The following is a 22,915-nucleotide window of genomic DNA, read 5'->3' as shown; positions in this document are numbered from 1 at the left end:
GCCTCTTGAGGATTGACCACAAGTTCTCAATGGGATTAAGGTCTGGGGAGTTTCCTGGCCATGGACCCAAAATGTCGATGTTTTGTTCCCCGAGCCATTTAGTTATTACTTTTGCCTTATGGCAAGGCATTGTTTGTCACCAAACTGTTCCTGGATGGTTGGGAGAAGTTGCTCTCAGAGGATGTGTTGGTACCATTCTTTATTAATGGCTGTGTTCTTAGGCAAAATTGTGAGTGAGCCCACTCCCTTGGCTGAGAAGCAACCCCACACATGAATGGTCTGATGGTAGCGCTCACCTTGTCTTCTCCGGACAAGCTTTTTTCCGGGTGCCCCAAACAATCGGAAAGAGGATTCATCAGAGAAAATGACTTTACCCCAGTCCTCAGCAGTCCAATCCCTGTATCTTTTGCAGAATATCAGACTGTCCCTGATGTTTTTCCTGGAAAGAAGTGGCTTCTTTGCTGCCCTTCTTGACACCAGGCCTTCCTCTTTTTCCAAAAGTCTTTGCCTCACTGTGCATGCAGTTGCACTCAAACCTGCCTGCTGCCATTCCTGAGCAAGCTCTGTACTGGTGGTGCCCCGATCCCGCAGCTGAATCAACTTTAGGAGACAGTCCTGGCGCTTGCTGGACTTTCTTGGGCACCCTGAAGCCTTCACAACAATTGAACCGCTCTCCTTGAAGTTCTTGATGATCCGATAAATGGTTGATTTAGGTGCAATCTTACTGGCAGCAATATCCTTGCCTGTGAAGCTCTTTTTGTGCAAAGCAATGATGACGGCATGTGTTTCCTTGCAGATAACCATGGTTGACAGAAAAAGAACAATGATTCCAAGCACCACCCTCCTTTTGAAGCTTCCAGTCTGTTATTCAAACTCAATCAGCATGACAGAGTGATCTCCGGCATTATCCTCGTCAACACTCACACCTGTGTTAATGAGAGAATCACTGACATGATGTCAGCTGGTCCTTTTGTGGCAGGGCTGAAATACAGTGGAAATGTGTTTTGGGGTTTCAGTTCATTTGCATGGCAAAGAGGGACTTTGCAATTAATCTGATCACTCTTCATAACATTCTGGGGTGTATGCAAATTGCCATTATACAAACTGAGGCAGCAGACTTTGTGAAAATTAATATTTGTGTCATTCTCAACGTTTGGACATGACTGTATACTGTTGAGCTAATGATCTCAGAGGGAGTGAAAGAGAAATGTATACTACGTGACCTAAAGTATGTGGACACCTGCTCATCGAACATCTCAGTCCAAAATCCTGGGCATTAATATGGAGTTGGTTCCCCCATTTGCTGCTGTCACAGCGTCCACTTCTGGGAAGGCTTTCCGCTAGATGTTGGAACATTGCTGCTGGGACTTGCTTCCATTCAGCCATGAGCATTAGTGAGGGTGGGCATTGATGTTGGGCGATTAGGCCTGACTAACAGTCACTTCAGCACCTCGGCGGTCCCGTTCTGTGAGCTTGTGTGGCCTACCACTTCGTGACTGAGCCGTTGTTGCTCCTAGACGTTTCCACTTCACAATAACAGCACTTACAGTTGACCAAGGCATCTCTAGCAAGGCATACATTTGGCGAACGGACTTGTTGGAAAGGTGACATCCTATGACTGCCAATGTTTGTCTACGGAGATTGCATGGCTGTGTGCTTGATTATATACACCTGTTAGCAACGGGTGTGGCTGAAATTGCCGAATCCTCTCATTTGAAGGGGTGTCTACATACTTTTGTAAAAATAGTGGAGATGGGTGGAGAGATGGATAGTTAGATAATCTTGGTCCTCTTCTTGTGTCTCTGTCTGTCTGATGTGAGGTTAGTGCTGTGTTAGGATGTTTTCTTGATGTAGTGGCTAACTGTATCCCATGTGTGAGAGAGAGACACACACACACACACCGCAAACTTCACTGCTAGCTGGCAGTGTGTTATCACTGTGTCCAGTATGGGATGGCGTGAGGGGGTTAGAAGGGTGGGTCCCGATCGTCCGAGGGGCGTCACCACGGCAACACAATGGGCAGGAAAACTGGCCTGGGGCAGAGAGAGCAAGGTGTTTCCTATGACCTGGCTTACTGCTGTGTCAGCATGCACACACACATACTGATACACATAAACACACACACTGATTCCCAAACCATACACTGATGCATACACACATACCGGATTCTACATTTATGTATATTTACCATACACACACAAATCATACACTAACATATTCACACACAACACATAATTAATTGGTACAATGGATCCTACACGGATGGATGCACACAAAACACAGCCATACCATCGGACCAGGCAGGTATTTGTGTTGCTATGGAATGTGGCCAGTTCTCCCAGTCTGTGGCCTTTTCACCTCCCATCACACTCAGCCAACCAGCCTGCCTCGGCCAATCACTGCAGCCGCTGGACTAGGTCTGTCACTGCAGCCCACCAATCACACAACTAGACACAACCACATGACTACCACTGCTGTTACTTAGGGTGTGGCCAATCTGTGGACACTGATGGTGAGGTCGGTGTGTGTGTGTGTGTGTGTGTTTTAAGTGTGTGTATGACTGCTATTCCTATATGTAGCTGATACGTGGATTTGAAGCTCATCTCTGTATTGCACCTCTCATTATGTCATTTTAGCCACAGTAGATGGCCTTGATAAATTATGTATGAGTGTCTGCACGTGTGTATGTGTGTGTGTGTGTGTTAATGCATTTTGCTTGCAATTAAGGAAAGCAGTATCATGTTTGGATGTTAAATTCATGTTTAATTCATGCTTTATGAAGGCCCTAGCTGAGTGCTGAGGGGAGGTGTGGTGACTGCAGTATTCATCTACTCATCATAAATATTAGATTAAAAGGAGGTGTAGTTTATTTATGAAGGGTGCTATTTTAGCCCACCCGTGTGTTCTCGGCCTCTACATACTCTTGCAGCTTAAGGTTTGGGCTTCTCACTGTCTTATGTGTGTTCATGTGTTGGTAGCATGTACAATATCAGTCCATACTGGAATAATAACATGGTCACTCCAACCCAGCTGTACCAATACCAAGATAAGGAAGCTAGCATGTTGCTATGTGAGCAACATTTGAGAGAGTTCTCAACTATATTATTCGTAGCCGTCTATTTACCACCACAGAACAAAGCAGGCACTAAGACCTCTCTCAAGGCCATAAGCAAAGAAGAAAATGCTCACCCAGAAGCGGCACTCCTAGTGGCCGGGGACTTTAACGCAGGCAAACTTAAATCAGTTTTATCAAATTTTTACCAGCATGTCATATGTGCAACCAGAGAAGAAAACAATCCTAGACCAACTTTACACCACACATAGAGATGCAGCAGTGTAAAAAAGGGAGGGGGGGGGGGTGTCAATGTAAATCGTCCAGTGGCGATTTTATTAATTCTTCAGCAGTCTTATGGCTTGGGGGTAGAAGCTCTTGAGGAGCCTTTTGTCCTCGACTTGGTGCTCTGGTACCGCTTGTCGTGCGGGAGCAGTGAAAGCAGTCTATAACTTGGGTGACTGGAGTCTTTGACAATTTTATGGTCTTTCCTCTGACACCGCCGATTATATAGGTCCTGGATGGCAGGAAGCTTGGCCCCAGTGATGTACTGGGCCGTTCGCACTACCCTCTGTAGCACCTTACGGTCAGATGCCAAGGAGTTAGCATACCAGGCGGTGATTCAACCGATCAGGATGCTCTTGATGTTGCAGCTGTAGAACTTTTTGAGGATCTGAGGACCCATGCCAAATCTTTTCAGCCTCCTGAGGGGGAAAAGGTTTTGTCGTGCCCTCTTCACAACTGTCTTTGTATGTTTAGACAATGATAGTTCGTTGGTGATGTGGACACCAAGGAACTTGAAATTCTCGACCCGCTCCACATCAGCCCCATCGATGTTAATGGGGGCCTGTTCGGCTCCCCTTTTCCTGTAGTCCACGATCAGCTCCTTTATCTTGCTCACATTGAGGGAGAGGTTGTTGTCCTGGCACCATACTGACAGTTCTCAGTACTACCTCCCTATAGGCTGTCCGTCTTATTGTTGTCTGTGATCAGCCTACCACTGTTGTGTCGTCAGCAAACTTAATGATGGTGTTGACTGCGTGCCAAACACGACTCCATGGGTGAACAGGGAATACAGGAGTGGACTAAGTACAAGATGACTGAGGTGGTGTATTCCTCAATGCCATTGGTTGAATCCCGGAACATATTCCAGTCTGTGCTAGCAAAACAGTCCTGTAGCATAGCATCCGCGTCTTCTGACCACTTCCGTATTGAACGAGTCACTGGTACCACCTGCTTTAGTTTTTGTTTGCAAGCAGGAATCAGGAGGATAGAATTGTGGTCAGATTTGCCAAATGGAGGGTGGCGGAGAGCCTTGTATGCATCTCTATGTGTGGTGTAAAGGTGGTCTAGGATTTTTTTTTTCTCTGGTTGCACATGTGACATGCTGGTAAAAATGAGGTAAAACTGATTTAAGTTTGCCTGCATTAACGTCCCCTGCCACTAGGAGCACTGCTTCTGGGTGAGCATTTTCTTCTTTGCTTATGGCCTTATAGAGTTGGTTGAGAGCGGTCTTAATGCCAGCTTCGCTTTCTGGTGGTAAATAGACAGCTACAAATAATACAGATGAGAACTCTCTTGGTAGATAGTGTGGTCGACAGCTTATCATACGGTTCTCTACCTCAGGCGAGCAATACCTCGAGAATTCTTTAATATTAGACATCGCGCACCAACTGTTATTGACAAATAGACACACACCCCCACCCCTGGTTTTACCAGAGGTAGCGTCTCTGTTCTTCCGGTGAATGGAAAATCCCTGCCAGCTCTACAGTGAGGGAAAAAAGTATTTGATCCCATGCAGATTTTGTATGTTTGCCCACTGACAAATAAATGACCAGTCTATAATTTTAATGGTGGGTTTATTTGAACAGTGAGAGACAGAATAACAACAACAAAATCCAGAAAAACTCATGTCCAAATTTTTATAAATTGATTTGCATTTTAATGAGGGAAATAAGTATTTTACCCCCTCTCAATCGGAAAGATTTCTGGCTCCCAGGTGTCTTTTATACAGGTAACGAGCTGAGATTAGGAGCACACTCTTAAAGGGAGTGTGTAAAAGACACCTGTCCACAGAAGCAATCAATCAATCAGATTCCAAACTCTCCACCATGGCCAAGACCAAAGAGTTCTCCGAGGATGTCAGGGACAAGATTGTACAGTGCCTTGCGAAAGTATTCAGCCCCCTTGAACTTTGCGACCTTTTGCCACATTTCAGGCTTCAAACATAAAGATATAAAACTGTATTTTTTTGTGAAGAATCAACAACAAGTGGGACACAATCATGAAGTGGAACGACATTTATTGGATATTTCAAACTTTTTTAACAAATCAAAAACTGAAAAATTGGGCGTGCAAAATTATTCAGCCACCTTAAGTTAATACTTTGTAGCGCCACCTTTTGCTGCGATTACAGCTGTAAGTCGCTTGGGGTATGTCTATCAGTTTTGCACATCGAGAGACTGAAATGTTTTCCCATTCCTCCTTGCAAAACAGCTCGAGCTCAGTGAGGTTGGATGGAGAGCATTTGTGAACAGCAGTTTTCAGTTCTTTCCACAGATTCTCGATTGGATTCAGGTCTGGACTTTGACTTGGCCATTCTAACACCTGGATATGTTTATTTTTGAACCATTCCATTGTAGATTTTGCTTTATGTTTTGGATCATTGTCTTGTTGGAAGACAAATCTCCGTCCCAGTCTCAGGTCTTTTGCAGACTCCATCAGGTTTTCTTCCAGAATGGTCCTGTATTTGGCTCCATCCATCTTCCCATCAATTTTAACCATCTTCCCTGTCCCTGCTGAAGAAAAGCAGGCCCAAACCATGATGCTGCCACCACCATGTTTGACAGTGGGGATGGTGTGTTCAGCTGTGTTGCTTTTACGCCAAACATAACGTTTTGCATTGTTGCCAAAAAGTTCAATTTTGGTTTAATCTGACCAGAGCACCTTCTTCCACATGTTTGGTGTGTCTCCCAGGTGGCTTGTGGCAAACTTTAAACAACACTTTTTATGGATATCTTTAAGAAATGGCTTTCTTCTTGCCACTCTTCCATAAAGGCCAGATTTGTGCAATATACGACTGATTGTTGTCCTATGGACAGAGTCTCCCACCTCAGCTGTAGATCTCTGCAGTTCATCCAGAGTGATCATGGGCCTCTTGGCTGCATCTCTGATCAGTCTTCTCCTTGTATGAGCTGAAAGTTTAGAGGGACGGCCAGGTCTTGGTAGATTTGCAGTGGTCTGATACTCCTTCCATTTCAATATTATCGCTTGCACAGTGCTCCTTGGGATGTTTAAAGCTTGGGAAATCTTTTTGTATCCAAATCCGGCTTTAAACTTCTTCACAACAGTATCTCGGACCTACCTGGTGTGTTCCTTGTTCTTCATGATGCTCTCTGCGCTTTTAACAGACCTCTGAGACTATCACAGTGCAGGTGCATTTATACGGAGACTTGATTACACACAGGTGGATTGTATTTATCATCATTTGTCATTTATGTCAACATTGGATCATTCAGAAATCCTCACTGAACTTCTGGAGAGAGTTTGCTGCACTGAAAGTAAAGGGGCTGAATAATTTTGCACACCCAATTTTTCAGTTTTTGATTTGTTAAAAAAGTTTGAAATATCCAATAAATGTCGTTCCACTTCATGATTGTGTCCCACTTGTTGTTGATTCTTCACAAAAAAATACAGTTTTATATCTTTATGTTTGAAGCCTGAAATGTGGCAAAAGTTCGCAAAGTTCAAGGGGGCCGAATACTTTCGCAAGGCACTGTAGACCTACACAAGGCTGGAATGGGCTACAAGACCATCGCCAATAAGCTAGGTGAGAAGGTGACAACAGTTGGTGCGATTATTTGCAAATGGAAGAAACACAAAAGAACTATCAATCTCCCTCGGACTGGGGCTCCATGTAAGATCTCACCTCATGGAGTTGCAATGATCATGAGAACGGTGAGGAATCAGCCCAGAACTACACTGGAGGATCTTGTCAATGATCTCAAGGCAGCTGGGACCATAGTCACCAAGAAAACAATTGGTAACACACTACGCCGTGAAGGATAGAAATCCTGCAGCGCCCGCAAGGTCCCCCTGCTCAAGAAAGCACATATACATGCCCATCTGAAGTTTGCCAATGAACATCTGAATGATTCAGAGGACAACTGGGTGAAAGTGTTGTGGTCAGATGAGACCAAAATGGAGCTCTTTGGCATCAACTTAACTCTCTGTGTTTGGAGGAGGAGGAATTCTGCCTATGGCCCCAAGAACACCATCCCCACCGTCAAACATGGAGGTGGAAACATTATACTTTGTGGGTGTTTTTCTGCTAAAGGGACAGGACAACTTCACCGTATCAAAGGGACGATGGACAGGGCCATGTGCCGTCAAATCTTGGGTGAGAACCTCCTTCCCTCAGCCAGGGCATTGAAAATGGGTCGTGGATGGGTATTCCCACATGACAATGACCCAAAACACATGGCCAAGGCAACAAAGGAGTGGCTCAAGAAGAAGCACATTGACTAGGCCACTCCAGGACCTTAGTCTCCAGACCTTAATCCCATAGAAAATCTGTGGAGAGAACTGAAGGTTCGAGTTGCCAAATGTCAGCCTCGAAACCTTAATGACTTGGAGAAGATCTGCAAAGAGGAGTGGGGCAAAATCCCTCCTGAGATGTGTGCAAACCTGGTGGCCAACTACAAGAAATGTCTGACCTCTGTGATTGCCAACAAGGGTTTTGCCACCAAGTACTAAGTCATGTTTTGCAGAGGGGTCAAATACTTATATTTCCCTCATTAAAATGCAAATCAATTGATAACATTTTTGACATGCGTTTTTTTCTGGATTTTGTTGTTGTTATTCTGTCTCTCACTGTTCAAATAAACCCACCATTAAAATTATAGACTGATAATTTCTTTGTCAGTGGGCAAACGTACAAAATCAGCATGGGATCAAATACTTTTTCCCTCACTGTATATTGTCAGTTTCTTCGTTCAGCCACGTCTATGTGAAACATGAGATGTTAGTTTTTAATGTCCCGTTGGTAGGATAATCTTAATAGTAGCAAGGAGAATGGAAGGCATTGGGAGTTTACTCCCTCGCCTCCGACTTTTCAGAAGGATCCCCGATATGCGTCTCCTTTTCCGACGTCTTTTCTTCACACAAAACAAAACGTTTATTCCAGTCCGCGGTGAGTAATCGCTTTTCTGATGTCCTGACGTTATTTTCGGACATACGAGACGGTAGCAGCAACATTATGTACACAATAAGTAAAAAAAAATAGAATAAATAATAATTCACAATTGGTTGGGAGAGTGTAAAACGTCAGCTATGTTCTTCAGCGCCATCTTTTCTTATCGAGACAATTACAAGTTACTTGTTTACGCCTTGCCACCTAAAACGTGTGTGTGTGTGTGTGTGTGTGTCCAGTGCTGACCTTTGCCATCTGTGCCCTACAGGCCCTGCCAGCCCAGCCAACCCTGAGGAGTGTGTGATGGAGAAGATGAAGAGGTTTAAGCGGCGTCTGTCTCTAACGCTGCGCTCCAGCCACACCATAGACGAGTCTCTGTCTGAACTGGCCGAGCAGATGACCATCGAGGACGGCGGCAACAAGGACAGCGGTCAGTAGGCGCGCGTGTGTGTGTGTGTGTGTGTGTGTGTGTGTGTGTGTGTGTGTGTGAGTATTAGATATTGTATTAGTAAACAAACGGAGCACACACACACACACGTCTACTGTGCTCTGTGCAAGTCCCAGTGATGAGAGACTGATGATGTTACTATTATGAAGTGACTCTTGACTGAATGCCAGTAGAGAAGGATACAGCCAGCCAGTGGACACACACACTAGGGCCCTTTGGTCACCCCGAGGATACAGCCAGCCAGTGGACACACACACTAGGGCCATTTGGTCACCCCGAGGATACAGCCAGCCAGTGGACACACACACTAGGGCCCTTTGGTCACCCCGAGGATACAGCCAGCCAGTGGACACACACACTAGGGCCCTTTGGTCACCCCGAGGATACAGCCAGCCAGTGGACACACACACTAGGGCCCTTTGGTCACCCCGAGGGTACAGCCAGCCAGTGGACACACACACTAGGGCCCTTTGGTCACCCCGAGGATACAGTTGAAATGTTTGATGTAGCTGGCAGCCAATGGTATCCTTTCTTGCCATCTGAAGTGATTAGAGTGAGGGAACGGGGTGAGAGACATCGAGAGGGGAAATTGACACACAGGGAGAGCGAGCAGCAGTGTGAATGATCGTGTCCTAGAGAGTAGCTCTTTATGTCCTTATGTAACAACAGAAGCAGCCTGGTGAGATGAAACGCCTACTGGGACACACACACACACAACGCAGGGGGACGGAAGGTGACGCTGCCACAATGTTTGTGGAAAAGACATCACACAGAAAAGGAAAACACTTTCACAAACACTGCAACATCCCAAAATGTCTGAAGCTAACATCCTCTATCCTACTTTAGGTTGCATAAGTGTTCTTTTCTGCTGTTTTTATATAAAACAAGGAAGCACTCTGTTTACTGAATTCTGCTCAACAGAAGACCGAACAGTACATGAACTACTTGTACAAATGACTGATTGATTCATTGGTAGATTGCGTGATGAATCGGATGGATGGATAGATAGATGGGCAGATTGATTGACATATTGTTTCTCCTTGCAGAGCCGATCGTGCGTAATGGGCGACCGCCCTCCTCCCACAGCATGCACTCGTTCCTGCACCAGTACACCGGCTCCTTCAAGAAGCCCCCCCTCCGCAGACCACACAGTGTCATCGGAGGAAGCCTGGGCTCCTTCATGACCTTCCCCAGCAACGGCAGCCGCCTCGGTGAGTTACACAGAGAGCGAAACAAACAGACTCGGAGATGCACAAGCACGTATACACTAACGGCACACATGCTCGCACAAACACTCATATGCACGCGCGCACATGTCATACACACACACTCATTCAAACATGTAGCCATATTTACAAATGACACACCCACTAGCAGCACCACTATAAGCAACCTGTTCTCCTTCATGGTCATGCCACCCGGTCGTCACCCGGCTGCCAAGGTGAGTTGCCGTGGAGATGGGCATACTCGTGCCTATGCACCAGGAAGTGACAGAGAAAGAGCAGATGGCGACAGAGGACAAACAGGAAGTTAGTCATAGCCCCTGAGAGTTCCATCCTGACATGGTCATGGTGTGACTTTTCATCACACACAACACCAGACTCGTCTGTCTCGCCATCTTTATCTCCAATCTTCCTCTCAATTATGTGTTTTTGCACGAGTCAACTGTTCTCATTCTACACTGTGTGCTTGTGCGGGTGTATATTTGCATCTAAAAGTTTTATGTTTGTGTGATTTCATACATTTGTGTGTGTCTGCGGACAAATGTTTTCCCTGCATTTTCTCTGAGCCATCACCATGACGATAGCTGTTCTCTGGTCTCCAGGGTGAGCCAACTATTTTGGTCTGCGGTCTTGTCTATAAGTTGTCATGAGGAGCGTCACCTCAGACTGAACTGTGTCCCAGTTAGTTACATGGGTTTGGGGATATTGGGGGGGGAACAGACAATCAGGCAAGTCTTTCTGGGACAAGATGGAACTAGATTAGTACACACTGTCATGTACCGGTTTACCTCAAAGGAGAGAGGGAGAAATAGGGCCAAAGAGAGTGAAGTTGGAATGAAAGGAGGGGTCTTTGGTAGGCAGAGAAGGAGATCGACGGCTGGAGAGAGAAGCAGAAAGGAGGGAGATGACAGTAGTGTGGTGTGCTGGATGATATGGGATGGTATGACGACAGGCTGCTGGGTTGGAGGTGGGGCTGCGGGATAATGAAAGAAGGGAACTTGAGAGGTTGTAGGATCAGGACCAGGCCATAAACTGTAACTGTTGACAGAATGAGATAAAGCACTCCTCTCTCGGTCTCTAACTTATTCTCTCATATTCTTAGACTCAGACTCAGTAGCCTCGGTTTTTCTAATGACTGCCTTGCCTGGTTCACCAATTACTTTGCAGACAGAGTTCAGTGTGTCAAATCAGAGGGCATGTTGTCCGGTCCTCTGGTAGTCTCTATGGGGGTGCCACAGGGTTCAATTCTTGGGCCGACTCTTTTCTCTGTATATATCAATGATGTTGCTCTTGCTGTGGGCGATTCCCTGATTCACCTCTACGCAGACGACACCATTCTGTATACTTCTGGCCCTTCCTTGGACACTGCGCTATCTAACCTCCAAACGAGCTTCAATGCCATACAACACTCCTTCCGTGGCCTCCAACTGCTCTTAAACGCTAGTAAAACCAAATGTATGCTTTTTAACCGTTCGCTGCCTGCACCCGCACGCCCGACCTAGCATCACCACCCTGGATGGTTCCGACCTAGAATATGTGGACATCTATAAGTACCTAGGTGTCTGGCTAGACTGTAAACTCTACTTCCAGACTCATATCAAACATCTCCAGAGTCAGCATTCTATTCCGCAACAAAGCCTCCTTCACTCACGCCGCCAAACTTACCCTAGTAAAACTGACTATCCTACCGATCCTCGACTTTGGCGATGTCATCTACAAAATAGCTTCCAACACTCTACTCAGCAAACTGGATGCAGTTTATCACAGTGCCATCCGTTTTGTTACTAAAGCACCTTATACCAACCACCACTGCGACCTGTATGCTCTAGTCGGCTGGTCCTCGCTACATATTCGTCGCCAGACCCACTGGCTCCAGGTCATCTACAAGTCCATGCTAGGTAAAGCTCCGCCTTATCTCAGTTCACTGGTCACGATGGCAACACCCACCCGTAGCACGCGCTCCAGCAGGTGTATCTCACTGATCATCCCTAAAGCCAACACCTCATTTGGCCGCCTTTCCTTCCAGTTCTCTGCTGCCTGTCACTGAAACGAATTGCAAAAATCGCTGAAGTTGGAGACTTTTATCTCCCTCACCAACTTTAAACATCTGCTATCTGAGCAGCTAACCGATGGCTGCAGCTGTACATTGTCTATCGGTAAATAGCCCACCCAATTTACCTACCTCATCCCCATACTGTTTTTATTTATTTACTTTTCTGCTCTTTTGCACACCAGTATCTCTACCTGCACATGACCATCTGATCATGTATCACTCCAGTGTTAATCTGCAAAATTGTAATTTGCCTACCTCCTCATGCCTTTTGCACACAATGTATATATACTCTTTTCTTTTTTTCTACTATGTTATTGACTTGTTAATTGTTTACTCCATGTGTAACTCTGTGTTGTCTGTTCACACTGCTATGCTTTATCTTGGCCAGGTCACAGTTGTAAATGAGAACTTGTTCTCAACTAGCCTACCTGGTTAAATAAAGGTGAAATAAATCAAATAAAAAACAGCATACTGACTCAGTTTGACACAAGCTATAGCAAATCCATGCCATGTTTATCTCATAGAAGATCACGAGTGTCATTTGCCAGGCAAAATGTTGAAATTGAGCAAGTTCAGCTTCTAAACTGTAACTCTTCCTCCCTCTTTCTCCTCTTCCTCTCCTCCTCCCAAGACATCGTCCATGAGAACCTGAAGATGGGCTCAGACGGGGAGAGTGACCAGGCGTCTGGGACGTCGTCGGACGAGGTGCAGTCGCCCACCGGGGTGTGTCTGAGGAACAGGGTGCAACGACGCATCTCCATGGAGGTACACCCTCACACCACCACCACCAACCCCTGTCGCTACAGAAGGGAACTACACCTCTCCCGGCTCCCCATCTCTGTCTTCTCCTCCGCTCTTTCTCTGTTGGTGTGGTGGGGATGAGAGATAAGCAGGGAACACTTTTAAGAGGCTTTCACTGTTTGACTCTGAATACTGATAAGAAACCTGTACCAGTGAGGAAGAGGGTAGAGCGATCGGGGGAGAGATGTGGAGGGAAAGGGAGGTAGTGGGATAGAGAAAGGAAGACGGAGATGGAGAAAGATGAGGGTTGATGGCAGGCAGGGTGGAAAGTATGAGCTGGTTCAGGCCACAAACAGACGACTGACTAATGGAATGTTGTCATGTGACAGTAATCTGCGGCACGCTTGGCCTCTGACTGCTGGCATTCCAGACGATCCCCTGCCACATAGCTGGTCAACAATCATGAGAGTAACTTCGGATGGAGAGAGACTGCTCCACATAGCTCAGTGAGAACCTGGGGTTTAAAGCAGGACTGTCTTTAAAAAGATACGAATCCCGCTGAAAACGTACTGATGTGGCATCAGTATGAATTCGAAACAGTTATTCTAGTGTCAAAATGTACTACAAAGTGTAAATAGGATAATTTTGGTCATAAAGTTAGTCTCATCCGTGCTTCACAACGGGTAAATGAAGGTTGAGTTTTAATTTAACGATGTCCATTTGCCCACTAACATGGGGTGAACAGCTGCGGTGATTGCTCTCTATCCACTCGCATAAACAGTGACAGACTTGCCCAGCAGTTCCGGCTTTGTTTACGTAAGACAGTGCAACGCGCACTTTTTTACTTGAAAAATACTGCACCAAACACTTTGGTTAGATGTAAATTTGTGTAACTAAAACATCCTCGGCAACAACTTTAATTAATTAATTAATTAATTACAGATTTATTGAGTTATCTTAGATTCATTTTGGGGATTTTGAGGAAGTTTAATTCCACGTCTACAATGTCTCATAGGTAACCAACACCTCCAATACTGAAATCTTGTTTTTCTAATAAGCAACAAAAAAACACACGTGCCAATCGGCGAATGTTCAGTCGCTCTTTAAGCCTGGGGATGTTTTTCCTTTCATCTCTGTGACTCGTTTTTGCTTTTTTCTGAATGTGTAAGCTGTGTTCTTTTTGCTATTTTCTATGTGAGTGAATGCTGTGAAGTATGACTTAGTTCCTGGTGTCCCATGGACTATTAGAATTTCTACTCTATATTTAGTGCAGGGTTCATGCTAGTCTCACTGGTTCTGTTTACGGAGTTCCTATAGAATCACTGGTAGGAATGCTGTTTCCTTAGCCTGGTGACATTCTGCCACCTGGTGGTCAGTCTGGAGAAGTGTAAACAGTACTTGACTACCTGTATATCAGTATTATGGTATTACACACACACACACGCGGATTTACCTATTTCTCCTTGATGCCAAGTGTTTATTTTAATAGTCTGAGCGGAGGCACAAGAGGTGCTTGACCTTTTTAGATGGGAATCATCAGGTATCTGAATAATAACACACACACACGTCATCTCGGTTACTACATCTAACCAGATTCACACGAACACTCATGTGGGTACATATCATTCGGCCCATTTTCTCCCCCCTTTGAAGCGGCGTGTTTATGGGGTTAGTTGGCTGTAACAATACATTGATTCATATCACGAGCTATGGCGAGAACATGATGCTCTCTTTTGATCTGTTTCTATGGGGGAGAGATGGCAGGCGGTACACAGGTGTTGCGTGATATCCATGGTGGGTGTGTGAAGATGCTTGTTTGCTTATCTATGTTTTTGTCACTCTTGTTTTGTGTCTGAATGTGCGATGCCATGTTTTCTCTTCAATAATGATTTTCGTGTATGGATTATTTTTGTATAAGTGCCTCTATTCTTCTGTCTCTTTCTGGAGTGAGTGGGAGGGGAGAGTCATTTCTAGGACAAAGTGTGTGGGTGTAGTCATGGAGCTTTCTGCTGTCTACATGTCTCACACACAGACAGACGCAGTATTCGATAGGACACATGATATATGTGTATGTTACGCCTCTAACCCAATTGTTTGTGTGTGTGTGTGTGTAGGACCTGAACAAGCGTCTGTCTCTGCCTGCTGACATCCGTATCCCTGACGGTTACCTGGAGAAGCTGCAGCTGAGCAGCCCTACCTTCGACCAGCCCCTCAGCCGACTCTCACGCAGGGCCTCACTGGTACGTGTGTGTGATTGAAGGAATATAACATTATTGCCCTACAGTGTTCAGGTACCGCCCTCCTTTCTGGCAACAGGCATGAGGTTGAATTGGACTGTCTCTGTATGTAATTTTGTGTAGTGAATGAAGAAAAAACTGTACAAACGTCATTCAACACAAAAAAGAAGACAAACAACATGGAAGATGATCTCTTTATTTGTGTTTTTCAGTCAGAGATTGGTTTTGGGAAGCTGGAGACCTACATCAAACTGGACAAACTGGGAGAGGTCAGAGAACACACAAACATACTCCTATAAAATCAGAAAACATGCTTTTCACAAGAAAGTTATTTTGTTTTGAGTCCGGTCATAACCAGTTAGTTTTTTCTATAGGGGACCTATGCTACAGTATTTAAGGGGCGCAGTAAGCTGACTGACAACCTGGTGGCGCTAAAGGAGATCAGGCTGGAGCACGAAGAGGGAGCACCCTGCACTGCCATCAGAGAAGGTGAGTCTATACCTCTCTGCCTTTCCTCCTCTCTATCACTTTATGCCTGCTTCTCTTCTGCTCTCTCATCCTCCCATTACTGATTTCAATGCTACATTCAATCTTTTATTTTTTATCACTCTTAGCTCTTTCTCATTCACTATTGTTTTTATTTTTTATTTGACCTTTATTTAACTAGGCAAGACAGTTAAGAACAAATTCTTATTTTCAATGACGGCCTAGGAACAGTGGTTTAACTGCCTTGTTCAGGGGCAGAACAACAGATTTTTACCTTGTCAGCTCGGGGATTCAATCTTGCAACCTTTCGGTTACTAGTCCAACGCTCTAACTACTAGGCTACCTGCCGCCCATTGTTCCTTCTCTTGCTCTCCCTCATCCCTCTCTTTCCTTCCCTCTCTCCAGTGTCGTTACTGAAGGACCTGAAACATGCCAACATCGTGACCTTACATGACATTGTCCACACAGACAAGAGCCTGACGCTGGTCTTCGAGTACCTGGTGAGAATCACTAAATTGCTCACACTTCATGCTGGTCTTTGTAGTCAAATATCTGCCCCAATTATCTGAGGAGTTTATCGTCTTAAGTAGGCTGTTGTACATGTACTTCCTGTCCTGTCTGACTGACTGCTGTCCTCACTTCCTGTGCAGGATAAAGACCTGAAGCAGTACATGGATGACTGTGGGAACATCATGAGTATGCACAACGTCAAGGTGAGTATGACCAAGACGAATGACCTAGCACTCACTGTACTGGAAGTCACTTGCATAATAGTGGTTAACATTGCACGTGTTGTTTGTGCGGTTCTAGATCTTCTTGTTCCAGATTTTGCGGGGGTTGGCGTACTGCCACAAGCGGAAGGTTCTCCACAGAGACCTAAAGCCCCAGAACCTGCTCATCAACGAGAGAGGGGAACTCAAACTGGCTGACTTCGGTCTGGCGCGGGCTAAGTCTGTCCCCACTAAGACGTACTCCAACGAGGTGGTGACTCTGTGGTACCGGCCTCCTGACGTCCTGCTAGGCTCCTCCGAGTACTCCACACAGATTGACATGTGGTAAGAACACTACACCTGACGTCCTGCTAGGCTCCTCCGAGTAATCCACACAGATTGACATGTGGTAAGAACACTACACCTGACGTCCTGCTAGGCTCCTCCGAGTACTCCACACAGAGTGACATGTGGTAAGAACACTACATCCTAACAAGCTACGCCAAGGGTAAACAAATCCTACTCTGGAGGTCCGGAGTAGTGCTGTTTGTCTCTTCTACCTGATAATGAATTGCACCCACCTGGTGTCCCAGGGCTAAATCAGTCCCTTATTAGAGAGGAAAAATCAAATAAAAAGCCGTGGCTGGCTTTGAGGTCCAGGTTTTTAGGGCCCTATATCCTTACACCCTAGCAACCACAACCACTTCATTCAATGTATTTTACACATACAGTGCCTTGCGAAAGTATTCGGCCCCCTTGAACTTTGCGACCTTTTGCCACATTTCAGGCTTCAAACATAAAGATATAAAACTGTATTTTGTTGTGAAGAATCAACAACAAGTGGGACACAATCATGAAGTGGAACGACATTTATTGGATATTTCAAACTTTTTTAACAAATCAAAAACTGAAAAATTGGGCGTGCAAAATTATTCAGCCCCTTTACTTTCAGTGCAGCAAACTCTCTCCAGAAGTTCAGTGAGGATCTCTGAATGATCCAATGTTGACCTAAATGACTAATGATGATAAATACAATCCACCTGTGTGTAATCAAGTCTCTGTATAAATGCACCTGCACTGTGATAGTCTCAGAGGTCCGTTAAAAGCGCAGAGAGCATCATGAAGAACAAGGAACACACCAGGCAGGTCCGAGATACTGTTGTGAAGAAGTTTAAAGCCGGATTTGGATACAAAAAGATTTCCCAAGCTTTAAACATCCCAAGGAGCACTGTGCGAGCGATAATATTGAAATGGAAGGAGTATCAGACCACTGCAAATCTACCAAGACCTGGCCGTCCTTCTAAACTTTCAGATCATACAAGGAGAAGACTGATCAGAGATGCAGCCAAGAGGCCCATGATCACTCTGGATGAACTGCAGAGATCTACAGCTGAGGTGGGAGACTCTGTCCATAGGACAACAATCAGTCGTATATTGCACAAATCTGGCCTTTATGGAAGAGTGGCAAGAAGAAAGCCATTTCTTAAAGATATCCATAAAAAGTGTAGTTTAAAGTTTGCCACAAGCCACCTGGGAGACACACCAAACATGTGGAAGAAGGTGCTCTGGTCAGATGAAACCAAAATTGAACTTTTTGGCAACAATGCAAAATGTTATGTTTGGCGTAAAAGCAACACAGCTGAACACACCATCCCCACTGTCAAACATGGTGGTGGCAGCATCATGGTTTGGGCCTGCTTTTCTTCAGCAGGGACAGGGCAGATGGTTAAAATTGATGGGAAGATGGATGGAGCCAAATACAGGACCATTCTGGAAGAAAACCTGATGGAGTCTGCAAAAGACCTGAGACTGGGACGGAGATTTGTCTTCCAACAAGACATTGATCCAAAACATAAAGCAAAATCTACAATGGAATGGTTCAAAAATAAACATATCCAGGTGTTAGAATGGCCAAGTCAAAGTCCAGACCTGAATCCAATCGAAAATCTGTGGAAAGAACTGAAAACTGCTGTTCACAAATGCTCTCCATCCAACCTCACTGAGCTCGAGCTGTTTTGCAAGGAGGAATGGGAAAAAATGTCAGTCTCTCGATGTGCAAAAATGATAAGAGACATACCCCAAGCGCCTTACAGCTGTAATCGCAGCAAAAGGTGGCGCTACAAAGTATTAACTTAAGGGGGCCGAATAATTTTGCACGCCCAATTTTTCAGTTTTTGATTTGTTAAAAAAGTTTGAAATATCCAATAAATGTCGTTCCACTTCATGATTGTGTCCCACTTGTTGTTGATTCTTCACAAAAAAATACAGTTTTATATCTTTATGTTTGAGCCTGAAATGTGGCAAAAGGTCGCAAAGTTCAAGGGGGCCGAATACTTTCGCAAGGCACTGTATAAACTTTGATTAAGTGCTCTGCGTCCTAACTCCTTCATCCTACTCCCTAGCCTCTATTTTCGTGTGTGTTTGTGTGTGTGAACAAGCTGTGTGTAATTCTCTCTATCTTTCTCTCTGTGTGTGTGTAGGGGTGTGGGGTGTATATTTTATGAGATGGCTGCAGGTCGGCCCCTGTTTCCTGGCTCCACCGTAGAGGACGAGCTCCACCTCATATTCAGACTGCTGGGTGAGGACAGAGTACAGCCTGATTCGGATGTTACAGCCTAACTAACCCACTGACCTAGCGCCACCTAGTGTCTGCTAAGGGACGAACACACTAACACAACCACAGAACTCTCTAAATAAGCAGGAGAGTCCTCAGACATGCTGCTGATGATGGGGACATTATTTGAGCGTTAACTAAACGTTGGTAGAGCGTTATTTGAAGACGGTCCCCTCTCTCTTTCTCCAGGCACGCCATCAGAGGACAACTGGCCAGGGATCTCTGGCGTCGAGGAATTCAAATCCTACAACTTCCCCAAATACAAACCTCAGCCGTTCATCAACCATGCGCCCAGGTAGCTTGTGTGCGCGCGCGTATATGAGTGTGTTTGAGTGCACACGTTTCTGTGTGGGTTTGTGAATGCGTATATGTGAGTGTGTTTAGTCAGTACATGAGGCAGGAAGTCCTGTGGAACTTTAGTAAACCAACTCTCCACTTCCTTCCTTCCCATCAGTCACCACCGACTGACATTAAACCCTGTGATTCTCTCTCTCTCCTTTTTAGGTTGGACACAGAAGGCATTGAGCTAGTGTTATCATTCCTGAAAGTGAGTTTCTCTGGCTACATTTTCCACACACTGTGTAACCTACGCAGTTATACGCTGAACCACTGGCATGCAGTACTGATAATTAACAACAGGGGGCACAGTAGTCACTTCTGCCTCACTGATTCGGTTTCAGTTGTTGCTGTAATGTCAGTGTGTTAACTGTTGGTCTCCCTCCTCTCCAGTATGAGTCCAAGAAGAGGATCTCAGCAGATGAAGCTATGAAGCAGGCCTACTTCAAGAGCCTGGGGACACAGGTCCACACACTGCATGAGAGTGAGTCTCTAAACCTGGGGATGGTCTTGTCCTCTGAATGGCCTGGAGATACACTCACACATAATTACAACCCTCTCTCTCTCTCTCAGGTATATCAATATTCACTCTGAAGGATATCCAACTGCAGAGAGACCCTGGCTATCGGAACTCCTCACACCTAGAGTCAGGTGTGTAAAACACACACGCACATCTTCTTACCTGGAGCTCTATAACTGTTATGACAGACATGGAACTCTATCTCTCTTTCTTATCCACTCCATCAAATCAAATCAAATGTTTTTATATAGCCCTTCGTACATCAGCTGATATCTCAAAGTGCTGTACAGAAACCCAGCCTAAAACCCCAAACAGAAAGCAATGCAGGTGTAGAAGCACGGTGGCTAGGAAAAACTCCCTAGAAAGGCCAAAACCTAGGAAGAAACCTAGAGAGGAACCAGGCTATGTGGGGTGGCCAGTCCTCTTCTGGCTGTGCCGGGTGGAGATTATAACAGAACATGGCCAAGATGTTCAAATGTTCATAAATGACCAGCATGGTCCAATAATAATAAGGCAGAACAGTTGAAACTGGAGCAGCAGCACGGCCAGGTGGACTGGGGACAGTAAGGAGTCATCATGTCAGATGGTCCTAGGGCTCAGGTCTTCCGAGAGAGAGAGAGAGAGAGAGAGAGAATTAGAGAGAGCACACTTAAATTCACACAGGACACCGAATAGGACAGGAGAAGTACTCCAGATATTACAAACTGACCCTAGCCCCCCCGACACATAAACTACTGCAGCATAAATACTGGAGGCTGAGACAGAAGGGGTCAGGAGACACTGTGGCCCCATCCGAGGACACCCCCGGACAGGGCCAAACAGGAAGGATATAACCCCACCCACTTTGCCAAAGCACGGCCCCCACACCACCAGAGGGATATCTTCAACCACCAACTTACCACCCTGAAACAAGGCTGAGTATAGCCCACAAAGATCTCCGCCACAGCAAACCCAAGGGGGGGCGCAAACCCAGACAGGATAACCACATCAGTGACTCAACCCACTCAGGTGATGCACCCCTCCCAGGGACGGTATGAGAGAGCCCCAGTAAGCCAGTGACTCAGCCCCTGTAATAGGGTTAGAGGCAGAGAATCCCAGTGGAAACAGGGGAACCGGCCAGGCAGAAACAGCAAGGGCGGTTCGTTGCTCCAGAGCCTTTCCGTTCACCTTCCCACTCCCTGGCCAGACTACACTCAATCATATGACCCACTGAAGAGATGAGTCTTCAGTAAAGACTTAAAGGTTGAGACCGAGTTTGCGTCTCTGACATGGGTAGGCAGACCGTTCCATAAAAATGGAGCTCTATAGGAGAAAGCCCTGCCTCCAGCTGTTTGCTTAGAAATTCTAGGGACAATTAGGAGGCCTGCGTCTTGTGACCGTAGCGTACGTGTAGGTATGTACGGCAGGACCAAATCAGAGAGATAGGTAGGAGCAAGCCCATGTAATGCTTTGTAGGTTAGCAGTAAAACCTTGAAATCAACCCTTGCTTTGACAGGAAGCCAGTGTAGGGAGGCTAGCACTGGAGTAATATGATCAAATTTTTTGGTTCTAGTCAGGATTCTAGCAGTCGTATTTAGCACTAACTGAAGTTTATTTAGTGCTTTATCCGGGTAGCCGGAAAGTAGAGCATTGCAGTAGTCTAACTTAGAAGTGACAAAAGCATGGATTTATTTTTCTGCATCATTTTTGGATAGAAAGTTTCTGATTTTTGCAATCTCTCCAGGCAACAGCAAGAACAGAAGACAGAGCATGCTCTTCTAGACGGTCTGCTCCCGCCGCTCCAGGGTGGAGCTGGTTCCTGTTGCTATAGTAACCGACTCTCGCTTGGGATGAGAATGAACAGGACAGAGCCCCCTCTCGCATGAGCCCCTCACCCCTGGAGAGACCCCCTCACCCCCATAGAGCGAGTGAGTCTGGAGTTGATTGGGGAGGGAGAGATGAACTACGTTTATTTATTTGAAGATATGGAAGGGGGGTAGGGGGTATATTTTGCTGCTAAACTACTACTGTCTGTATTTAACACGCAGTTTGTGTATATGATTATGTGAACTCCGACACCATGCACAATCGACCAGTCGCTAAGGTTACTATTGTTATTGATATGAATTATGGTTATTATGATTCCACTGATGATCTCGATGTTGTTTATCATAGCTGTTACCTTTGCTGTTGTGCATGTCGTTGTGTTCTGAGACTGAATGCCTTCTTAGCATTTTTTTCTCAAGTACTTTCTCAAGCTTCCTCTGATGGCAGTGTGACTGAAGTGAGACCAGACCAGTGCAGACTAGGAGAGAGGGACTGGGAGTGTCTGGTCCTCAACTGGAAATCTTTCATCTGAACTGAATAATTTCCCGGCCTCCCTCTCATTCTCCTTGACCTAGAACGTTTCAGGAGCCAGACGGGGGTTAGGAAGGGGTCAAAATGGGGTTGAGATGGGGTCCAGTCGTCAGGAGAGCACAACGACCGTCAGTTTTTTAGCCAACGAATGGGACCACAGCAGAAGGTGGAGTTTGACTCCCCAGGACATTTCCGGTCTCCCTCGCTGCTTGTCATGGCAATAGGAAAGCGGCGATTAGGGAGGAGAGAAACACAGTAATGTGACCTCCCGAAGGAACCCATCGGTCTCTCCCTCTGTTTCCCCCCAGGATGGTCTTGACTTAAGTTATTGTATGCAAGTTCTTAATTTTCTCTTCTTGCCTTTTTGGAGGTCTACAAATACCGGCTGTTTTTGTGCATCATCAATAACTGTAAGCAGTTACTAGTTTTTTGAATGGCTCTCTACTCTGTAGCTGGCCATGGGAGTGGGGATGTACCATGATTTCAGGGCAATACTAGGATGACTGGTGCTTTAAAATGGCTGACTTGATTTGACAGTATTAAGAGATTTTTGTTTTCTATGTTTGACCTTTCCTTGTGAATACAGTGTCGTGTGGCATGTCAAGGGGCAGCAGCTTCGCCTCTCAAAGGAGAAAAAATACTTGTTGTTTCAGTCTGCATTGGACCACTTGTCTCTATTTCCAGCGTTTGTACACATTTCAAATTGAAATTTTAAATAGACTTAAGCCGCTGTGTGTGTTTAACTGACAGTGTTGTATATTAATATTGTCATACTGTACTTTTTCAAGTTTAAGAATGACCTGAGCTTACCTGACATGGAATGCCAGCTGTGGTAACTTAACCTCTCTGGGACACTGACAGTTGGTGGTCCTGTACCTCTTTTTACTGGAACTATTTATTTCTCATAATCACAGTAAAATGTGTCTGTTTGCTAAATACATTTTGTCTTTATTGTGGTTTTCTGGGT

At 45.5% G+C, this 22,915-nt stretch overlaps 1 protein-coding gene across 1 annotated transcript in view; it reads left to right on the top strand.

Annotated features, from left to right (window-relative positions):
- The window catches only part of LOC110490338 (cyclin-dependent kinase 17), a 46,461-nt gene extending 23,577 nt beyond the window's left edge, over positions 1-22,884 (top strand). The window contains exons 2-16 of the mRNA XM_021563668.2: positions 8,512-8,673; positions 9,738-9,902; positions 12,599-12,732; positions 14,823-14,948; positions 15,158-15,214; positions 15,320-15,434; positions 15,837-15,931; positions 16,082-16,144; positions 16,242-16,486; positions 18,622-18,719; positions 18,945-19,050; positions 19,260-19,302; positions 19,485-19,575; positions 19,665-19,742; positions 21,335-22,884. Of these exons, the coding sequence (XP_021419343.2) occupies positions 8,547-8,673; positions 9,738-9,902; positions 12,599-12,732; positions 14,823-14,948; positions 15,158-15,214; positions 15,320-15,434; positions 15,837-15,931; positions 16,082-16,144; positions 16,242-16,486; positions 18,622-18,719; positions 18,945-19,050; positions 19,260-19,302; positions 19,485-19,575; positions 19,665-19,742; positions 21,335-21,372 (1,581 nt within the window). The 5' untranslated portion in view covers positions 8,512-8,546 and the 3' untranslated portion in view covers positions 21,373-22,884. The remainder of the gene's footprint in view (positions 1-8,511; positions 8,674-9,737; positions 9,903-12,598; positions 12,733-14,822; positions 14,949-15,157; positions 15,215-15,319; positions 15,435-15,836; positions 15,932-16,081; positions 16,145-16,241; positions 16,487-18,621; positions 18,720-18,944; positions 19,051-19,259; positions 19,303-19,484; positions 19,576-19,664; positions 19,743-21,334) is intronic.
- Positions 22,885-22,915: the final 31 nt, after the last annotated feature.

This window comes from Oncorhynchus mykiss, chromosome 15, assembly GCF_013265735.2.
Source record: "Oncorhynchus mykiss isolate Arlee chromosome 15, USDA_OmykA_1.1, whole genome shotgun sequence".
Lineage (NCBI taxonomy): Eukaryota > Metazoa > Chordata > Actinopteri > Salmoniformes > Salmonidae > Oncorhynchus > Oncorhynchus mykiss.
This window is presented reverse-complemented; position numbering and strand designations above follow the sequence as displayed.